This window comes from Orycteropus afer, unplaced genomic scaffold, assembly GCF_000298275.1.
Source record: "Orycteropus afer afer isolate SDZICR_OR568_19922 unplaced genomic scaffold, OryAfe1.0 scaffold00015, whole genome shotgun sequence".
NCBI lineage: Eukaryota > Metazoa > Chordata > Mammalia > Tubulidentata > Orycteropodidae > Orycteropus > Orycteropus afer.
The window spans coordinates 11,981,490-11,991,506 of record NW_006921602.1 but is presented as its reverse complement, the minus strand read 5'-3'; the positions used below and the strand labels follow the sequence as shown (position 1 = coordinate 11,991,506).

At 38.6% G+C, this 10,017-nt stretch overlaps 1 protein-coding gene across 1 annotated transcript in view; it reads left to right on the top strand.

Moving 5' to 3' along the window:
• TRIP4 (thyroid hormone receptor interactor 4) overlaps positions 1 to 10,017 on the top strand; it is a 92,351-nt gene that overhangs the window by 36,933 nt on the left and 45,401 nt on the right. The window contains exons 6-8 of the mRNA XM_007958784.1: positions 636 to 765; positions 3,222 to 3,437; positions 7,794 to 7,920. Of these exons, the coding sequence (XP_007956975.1) occupies positions 636 to 765; positions 3,222 to 3,437; positions 7,794 to 7,920 (473 nt within the window). The remainder of the gene's footprint in view (positions 1 to 635; positions 766 to 3,221; positions 3,438 to 7,793; positions 7,921 to 10,017) is intronic.

Genomic DNA, 10,017 nt, shown 5'->3' with positions numbered 1-10,017 from the left:
GGAGTGGCTGGTGGGTTTGAACCACCAGCCTTCAGGTTAGCAGTCAAGTCAAGTGCCTTAGACACTATGCTACCAGAGCTCCTTCTAACTGAGTAGTCTCAATAGGTTTATTGTAATCTATGAACTTCAGTTTCCTTATCTGTAAAACAAAATAAAAACTGTCTTACAAGGTTATGGTGAAATATAAATAATGTAGTATATAATAGCTGCCTAATAGTTTCTCATTAACTATTAATGTCTAACTTCTGAAATTTCTTCTCTTTTTTCTTTTATTGTTTAGTTTTCAGTTTTGTTATGTAAAGGTATGTTTAAATGTGATATTCAGCCTTATACAGTAAAATTTATTTATATGATATTTTTATGTTGTGTTTTTAAATAATTTGGTATCTTTAGTGACCCAAATTTCCATAAGAGAAGAAAAGAACACTAATGTTTATTGAGAATCTATTATGTGTCAAGTACTGCTTGATGTTCTACAAATAATGCCTAGCCTGTGTGCTTGTTTTCCATTGAAGTTGAAGGCTCCAGGCCATCAGGGACAGAACTAGGTCTGCTGATGTTTTCTTTGCTGTACAGTGATACAATTAAGTTTGTATTATAGGCTGACACCATTTGATTTCCTTATTGAATTTCAGGGATGGAGAATTCTGGAAAGGTGGATATCTCCCCCAAGGACCTGCTTCCTCATCAGGAGTCTCGAATGAAGACTGGCCTAGAGAAGGCTATCCAGCATAAAGACAAACTGTTAGAGTTTGATAGAACTAGGTATGGATGGAATAACAAATGCTAAGATACAGATTTAGTCCACAGATTCTGGCCATTAAAATATTATTTTAATAATGTTAAAAAGGTCTGCCAACCTTTCACTTAGCAGATTAGCACTTAACACTGCACTGCTTTTCTGGAGCGCATAGGTAGCACCATATTATAGAACAGTATCACTTACCCTTTCTTTTCCCTTTGGCATTGAATTTCTTTTTTTATCCAATAATCAGTATATCAAAATATATCTAAATTAGCTTTAGATGCCTATACTGTTATTGTTTAGCCCACTGACTTCTCTTTAGGAGACAGATTTATGGATTTGTTAGTTCCATTTTTTATTTCCTTCTCTCTTACTTGTTTCTTCATTTGGAAAAAATATTGGAAACAAGTAAATGGTAAAGACTGTTTAGATAGGACTTATAGCTTCCTTTTCAAATGACCATGTGAGAATCTTTGAGAGTCCAGAAAGAGATCCTGAGTTACTTATTGTAACTGACCTGGAAGTCTATTCCTAGCATTGTAATCTTTTGGTGAGCAGCACCTGCTTCCAAACCATTTGCTATGAATACATGAGATATGATTTAGAAAAGTATTCCTTAAGTAAGTCCATCCCAACGTTTGTAACTCACTGTTTTAGTTCTATAGTGCTGCTCTAATGGAAAAACCATAAATGGGTGGCTTTAACAAACAGGGATTTTGTTTTCTTACAGTTTAGGAGGCTAGAAGTCCAAGTTCAAAGTGCCAGCTCTAGAGGCTGGTGAAAGCCCCTCAACCTTGGGCTTCAGCTCTGCTTCTTACTCCTGGCTCACTGGAGCCAGAGACATCTCTTCACTCAGGTAGCTGCTGGGTACTGAGGCTGACAAACCCAAGGTCGACAACTAAAATGGCACAGTCCCAAGATTATCAAGTAACCTGGCAGGCCACGAGTTCAGGTCCAGAAACAATTTCTAAATTGGCAGACAACATGATAGGCTGCTAAATGATGACTCAGCTACATGCAGAGTCCAAGAGTGCCAAAAGTTCAGAGACCTTCCTCAAAACTTCATATATACTGGAAGCAGATGACATCCCTAAGGCAGTCACTCAGAGTAGATTCCACCATGGATTTGATTACCAGTCTCCTCATGGGGAATCATTACATTCAGCTGCCCAGCCACTCATAGCCAGGCCCAGCCAAGTTGACACACAGCCCTCATCACCACACTCTTAATCCTTTAAATACCACATTTAGCCCAACTCAATAAACCTAGCATTAGAAATGGAATTAGAAGTGCAGTGCTTTTCTTGATAAATAAAAAATGGAAAAGGATCTCTCCCTAATTATGTTGTTGCTTTGCTGGTTATTTTTAAGGGTACAGTTTCATAATCTAGGTTCATGTATAGGGCTAATTTCCTCCTGAATCCTCTTAAATGTCCTACTTTAGAAAAATTCTACTTTAAGTCTTTGTATAATTTCAGCTGAGTCCTGAAAAATTTAATCAATATATGAATCTAATTTTAGTGTTTCTTGTATGCCTGTGCATATTACTCATTTGTAGTTATGCATAAATATAGTCTTAACTGGATTTGGAACTAGAATAATCACTTAACTTGTGAAAACCCTAACATCATTATCTGTGGAATGAGAGAATTGGATCCTGAGAGCTCTGGTTTGGAGATAGGCTTGATTGCCATATCTTAGAACTTAGCCCAGCATATTAGTGGAGGGACTGGAGATAGAGTTGTTGTGGGGGAGGGGAACCAATATGTAGTAGAGAAATAGGATGTCCTAAGAATAAAGACCTCTGGTGGTGTAATGATTAAGGCATTTGGCTGCTAACCTAAAAGGCTGGTGGTTCAAACCCGCCAGCTGTTCCACTCTGTAGAAGAAAAAGGAGGCAGTCTGCTTCCATAAAGATGTACAGCCTTAGAAACCCAATGGGGGTGCTGTGAAGGGAATCAACTTAATGACAGTGAGTTTGGTTTTTTGAATTCTAAGAGTAAATAGATAATGTAGCCACAGGACATTTTAGAATAGAACTTAAGTTCCTGAAGAAAAGGGGAGAAAAGGGCCTGGCAAGAATAAGCTAACTCCTAGTTATAGAGGGGCTAGGATATTATATAAGCTCCCAGGATATGAACTCAGATGCCGCAAAACCAGGCGATACCATATTTTCAGAAGGTGAGCGCTAGACTAGTAAAAAGATAGAAGGACAGTGGATTATCGTGCTCTTTTTTTCCTGCCTGAAGTTGAGATTAGTTCTAGGAGCTGGACTGAGCCTGCAGTATGGACAAGATATATGCAGAAGTTGGGAACCAGGCAGAACTTGACCTGATTTATGAACATTCTTTGGTATCTGTATTTGAAATATTAACGTCCAGGACAGGAGAAGAATGAACTATCTTGAAGCAGTTTTCAGTAATCAAACCCTGTTGATGACCTAACTGCCATATGTTCTTTTTTTTGTTGTTGTTAGTATTCGAAGGACCCAAGTCATTGATGATGAGTCAGATTATTTTGCCAGTGATTCTAACCAGTGGTTGTCCAAAATTGAGCGGGAAACCTTGCAAAAACGAGAGGGGGAGCTGAGAGAACTTCGACATGCCTCTCGACTCTCTAAGAAGATCACTATTGACTTTGCAGGGAGGAAGATCTTGGAAGAAGAAAATCCACTAGCAGAATATCACAGCAAGTAAGTGGGCAGCATCAGAAAGGATCTGAAAAAGAGAGTAGTTTGACTGTAAAGGGTAGTAGTGAATCTGTTATTTTTGTTGATTTTAAAAATGTATTCTTTTCTAATGGAAAACATAGGAATAGCTAAAAAAATTTTTTTTTTGAAAATAAACAGGGTATCTTTTCCTACTAGATAAAAACAGTGTTTTATAAAGTTACAGTAATTAAAACCGTGAGGTATAGTTTGAGCACAGGAATAATCGATGAAACATAATAGAATCCAGAAAGAGACCTGTGTGTCTGTGTGTGCATGGGTATGTCTGTGAATTTTGTGATTGATAAAGGTAACATTTCTAAGCAGCATGGAAAAGATTAACTATATGAGTTGGAATGATTGACCACTAGTTTGGAAAAAAATTAGGTTATATCTGTACCTGAGATCATACTGTGATAATGACTGAAGAATTGAATGTAAAAGAAAAGAATCAGAAAGAAATAGAAGAAATTTTAATAGTCTTGATGTGACTCAAAATACAAAACCCAGAAGTCATAAAGATATAGCTATAGGTACTATAAATAAAGTAAAAAGATAGTATCAGATGGGGAGAAAATGTTTTAAACATTTTTAATATAGTATGGATATTGAGGGTGTAGTAAATTACATAGTGTGGCTTTTCTAGTCCTAAATCTTTGTGAACTCTTTGGTGGAATTTGCTGTGAGCAACTAAGTAGCTCCTGATTGTTAAAGTTATCTACCTGGGGTGAGAGTGGCAGGAAGCAATCTTCTGGGAAGTTCACTCTCTCTCAGGTGTATAGAATTCTCATGTTGGGATTGGTTAGTTTGGCCACTCTGCCAGACTCAAAAGGAGCCTTCCTAAAGGCAGAAGGTGTCTCTCTGACTGCTGGCTGATAAAGACATGCTGCTGAGAGAAATGTGCTCCTGAGAGACATGTACTGCTGAGAGAGAGAGACTGGGAGAGACTGTCAGCTGAGAGACAGTGGGCTAAGAGAGACTGAGTGTGTTCCTGAACTTGAATTATAGCCTGTTGCTTCCTTACTAAGCCCCATAATCTGTGAGTTCTGTGTAGGAGGGAGGTGGCATGTCTGGCCTCAAAGGGGTAGGCCTTGGGCTACTGATAGTGATTCTGTCTTCCTCTTGTGGGGTTAGAGGAGGTCAGAAGATGTAGCCTCCTTGCCCCTTTGGTAAATAAATAAGAATAGTATCCATACTATATACAGATCTCCTGCAAAATAGAAGACAACAAAAAATCCAGCAGAAAAATGGGCAAATCTAAGAACAGACAATTCACTGGTGAGATAATAACAGTCAGCCAATAAACATTTGAAAAGATGCTCAACTCATAATCAGGGAAATGCAAATTTAAAAACACAATGTATCATTTTTTTGCTTATCAAATTGGCTTTAAAAAAAGATATTTCATAATGTATGACTGAAGGAAAATACTCTCTTACTATGGATAGGAGTATTAAATAATATTATATAGCCTTTTGAAAGGCAAATATGGCAATATCTCAAAATGGAAATTGTGTGTACTTTTTAACTTACTAGTTACATACCAGATATGAAGCTGCCTGTTTCTTCATCTTCTTGTCAACTTTTTAAAAAACATTTGCCATTCTGACACATGAAAAAATGGTATTTCATCATAGTTTTAAATTCACATTGCTTTGGTTGTATATTAGTAAATTTTGCTGTTCTAAAATATCTTGGTTAATTATTTGCATTATTTGTTTTATAGATTGTAAAGTTCTGAATATGTTTACCACTGTAATATGTCTTAAATCCATTTCCCTCCTTCAGATCCCACTATCTCTACTCTATTTTAGACCCATCTCTTTTCTCAAATTCCTGACTTTTTTTTTTTTAGCTTCATGCTTTTGTTTCTGCCTTTTATTTGGTGTGGAAATCCCGTCTAAATCTTTGCCTTTCAGGTATCTCCTCTGCCTTAACCCTACTGGCTAAAATGCATAGGATGGTGTGATAATAACCACTGGATAGATTATGCCTATCTTATTAATTGTTACATCCTCCCATGTATTTCCATTACCTATATAGCTGTCTGGGAGCTCTGGTAGCATAGTGCCTAAGGCACTTGACTGCTAACCAGAAGGCTGGCAGTTCAAACCTACCAGCCACTCCTCGGAAGGAAGATGGGGCAATCTACTTCCATAGTGATACTGCCTCGGAAACCCAAGGAGGGGTCGCTATGAGTCAGGTCCAACTCGACAGCACATAACCACAACAACAACAACATACAGCTGTCTTAAACCTGCCACTTAGAATGAAGGCTTCTTGAAGGCAGGAACTATGTCCTCCCTACATTCTAAGTTGCTTTGCCTATAAGAGATTCCCAACAAATAATTCTTGAATTGAATTCAAGGTCAAGTTCAGCCTTTCCTAGTAGTAGGAACTTTTCATTATTTTGTGCCTTAGAATTATTATCATTCATATATGTTTATCAAGCATCCAGCAGGAACATGGAGTACAACAGCAAGTGATGTAGACATACAGAATAGAATACAGGTCCTTCAGGGCCTGTGATCTCCTAATAACCTGTAGGATTATTTCCGTAATCCTTAAATGAAAATTCATCACATTCTTTTATAGGTTTAGAGCTAAATAATCAAAGCAGACACCATTGGCGTAGGATAACATGAGAGGTTATTACATGACTGTTTAGATAGTAGATGTTGCATGACTTTAGAGATGGGAACAAGCACTTTGTGCTGGGCCAACAGGTGACTCCTTTAAGACTGCTGGATCTTGAAGCAATGGTAGAATTCAAATCAGCATGGAGGAGTGAGGAGAGACTCCTGAGTGGGTAGAGAAATAACAATGTATAGGGTGTGTTGAGAAGGCAAGAGACTGAGTAGACAGGCTGTAATAAAATAAATTTTCTTCCATGGGCCAGACTCTTTCTAAGCAGCTTTTTAAATCTTGGCATTTTTTTTTCTTTTTTTCAATTGTAATTTGGGTGAAAGTTTACAGAGCAAATTAGTCTTCCACACAGCAGTTCACATACATTTTGTCTCATGACATTGAATGTAATCTCCCATAATGCAGCAGCTTTCCTCCCACCTCCTCCCCATACCACCTCTTCCCTGTGTCCTTCCCTCCCATGCACTCCTGCCCCCTGAGCTGCCTCCCTGTGCATACACAGCCCTTCTATTCTCCCATAATTGAGCTCTCCAAGGAGTGTATCTACCCAATGTAAATGTTCAGCTCATATGCTTGTCTTTGTTTAGCTGCAAGCCGCAGGAGTGGTCTCAATTCCAGACCTGAAGGGCAGCTAGGGACCATAGTCTCAGGGGTTCCACCAGCCTCCATCAGACTAGCAAACCTGGTCCTCTTTTTTTTTTTTTTATGATTTTGAGTTTTGTTCCTCATTGTTCTTCCACTCTATCCGGGATCTCCTACATAGATCCCACTCCGAGTGGTTGACAGTGGCAGCTGGGCACCATCTAGTTCTTCTGGTTTCATAGTTGTATAGGACGAGGATTGCATGGTATACCAGTCCCTTGGACTAATTGTTTCCATGCATCTTTAGTTTTCTTCATTCTTTGTTCTAGACGAGGAGAGACCCATCATTGTATCTGGATGGCCTCTTGCAAGCTTTTAAGATTCCAGTCACTACTCACCAAAGTAGCATGTGGAACAATGTTTTTGTACAGTATGCTATGCCATTTGAGCTTGATGTCCCCTGCAACCATGGTCCCAAGCCACAGGTCCAACTACTTGCTCCCTTTGGGTAGCTCGATGGGCCAAGAAGTAACCACAACCTTGTACCTTGACAGCTCTACTATATACCTAGAAATTCTTATGGAACATACAAATACACTTGTAAGAACATTGCCAACCCTCTACATGGTCATGAGCACACTCCCCCCTGCATGGACATACATAATCATTCATCCTGTCCACCCACCTATCCACTTGTATATCAATGTTTGCCATAACTGACAACTTAGTACTTTTTGGGCAAAAGGGTTCATCTTTGTTATCTGTGACTCCCATACACCTCTCTGTGTCTTCCTCTTCCTCAGTGTCACTGTGTTGATCACTCACATTTGTTCCATTGTTAATCTTGGCATTTTTAATGATCCTGTTAAACTATTCAATGATTGTAGTGTACCCTACCTATTTTCTTGGTGTCCTAGAACTTTTCCTAACTCATATTCCTTAGAATAATTGAAGTGAAGAGAAGAAAGTTGTAGGGGGAGGGAGGTCATCCATGGACTCCTCTTTGAAGTTCAGATTTTATTGTTGTTGAAGAGTTTTATGTTGATGGTAAGTTAGGATATTCTGAGCATAGAACATTATCAATTATTTCCTCCTTTTGGTTTATTATCACAGACTAGATGAAACAATACAGGCCATTGCCAATGGAACCTTGAACCAGCCACTGACCATATTGGATAGATCTTCTGCAGAGCCTTTGGGAGTTCTAGTGAATCCCAATGTGCACCAGCCCCCTCCACAGGTTAGTAAAACTTTGCTCTAGCTGTTGAGAGATGTTTGGGCCCAAATATTTCTTCTTCTTTTTTTAGATTGTGATTTGGGTGAAAATAAAGAGCAAATTAATTTTCTATACAACAAATTATGGATAACATTGAGAAAAATGGGAATACTTGATTGTGCTCATCAGGAACCTGTACATAGACCAGGAGGCTGTTGTTTGAACAGAACAAAGGGATACTGTATGGTTTAAAATCAGGAAGGGAGTGTGTCAGGATTGTATCCTTTCACCATACTTATTGTATATGCTGAACAAATAATCCAAGAAGCTGAACTATATGAGTAAGAACGTGGTATCAGGATTAGAGGAAGACTCATTAACAACTTGCGATATGCAGATGACACAACTTTGCTTGCTGAAAGTGAGGATAACTTGAAGCACTTATTGATGAAGATTAAAGACTTCAGCAGTCTGCAATATGGATTACATCTCAACATAAAATGAAAATCCTCACAAGTGGACCAATAAGCATCATCACAATAAATGGAGAAAAGATTGAAGTTGTTAAAGATTTCATATTACTTGGTTCCACAATCAACCAACACCAATGGAAGCAGCAGTCGAGACTTCAGATGACAAATTGCACTGGGAAAATGTTCTGCAAAAAACCTCTTTAAAGTGCTGAAGAGCAAAGATGTCTCCTTGAAGACGAAGGTGCACCTAACCCAAGCCATGGTATTTTAAATTGCCTCATATGCATGTGAGAGCTGGACAATGAAGAAGGAAGACCGAAGAAGAGTTGATGGTTTTGCGTTGTGGTGTTGGCGAAGATTACTGAAAGTACCATGGACTGCCAAAAGGATGAACAGATCTGTCCTGGAAGACATGCAGCCAGAATGCTCTTTGGAAACGAGAATGGCCAGACTTTGTCTCACCTACTTTGGTCGTGTTGTTAGAAGGGACCATTCCCTGGAGGTGGATATCATGCTTGGTAAAGTGAGGCGTCAGCAAAGAAGGGGAAGGCCCTCAACAAGATTGATTGACATAGTGGCTGCAGTGATTGGCTCAGGTATAGCAAGGATTGTGAGACTGGCACAGGACCGGGCAGTGTTTCGTTCTGTTGTACATATGGTCACTATGAGTCAGAAGAGACTCAATGGCATCTGATGACAACAACAACATACAACAGTCCATACACATTTTGTTTCATGATATTGACTGCAATCCCCAAAATGTAACAGCTCTCTTCCTACTTCCTCCCTCTGGTTGCCCTTTCCCTGTGCAAATGTTTCTTCTTAAAGTGTGTCTGTTCTGCAGGCTTTAGGTACAAATTCTGCTTTTTCAAAACACCTGCCAGCTTTATTCCCTAACCAAATTTTCTCAGCTTTTTCTTGTAGCACATCTGACAAGTTGACCTGTGCTATCAATCTCAGTATTTTCCAAGAGAGGTTTTTGTTAAATACAGTAGAAATTTAGACAATTATCTCATGATACTTTTGTTTACATTCTTTATCTTCTATAGAATGTGGATAGTTCCTTAGAGTGGTGTTTTAAATTAAAATATTAATCCACTCACTGTCATCATTCATTTAACCATTAAGTATGTATATTAAGCATTTACTGTGTACAAACACAGTAGTAAGTGATCAGTCAGACTGACTTTGTGCTCAAGAAACTCACAAACTACTAGTGAAAAAGAGCTACATAAATAGTTAATAACAATAGAGATATAAATAAAGGGTTGAAAGAATTCAGAGGTAGAAGAGACCAGTTCCAGATGAGGGGAATCAAAGAAGGTGTCATATGGAAGCTAGCATTGGAAATAAATATTCAAGGAAATGGATGTTTGGAATGATGGGAAGAAAAACATTCCAGACAGAATGAACTGTAGGAATGAAAGTATGTGTACCGACAGTAGTCAAAACTGCCAAGTATTGGTACAATGACAGACACATAGACCAATGGAATAGAATTGAGAACGCAGAAATAGATCCATCACTTATGGTCAGCTGATCTTTGACAAAGAGCCAAAATCCATTAAATAGGGAAGAGAATGTTTGTTTAATAAATGGTGCTGGCAAAACTGGAGATCCATTTGCAGAAAAATGAAACAAGATCTGT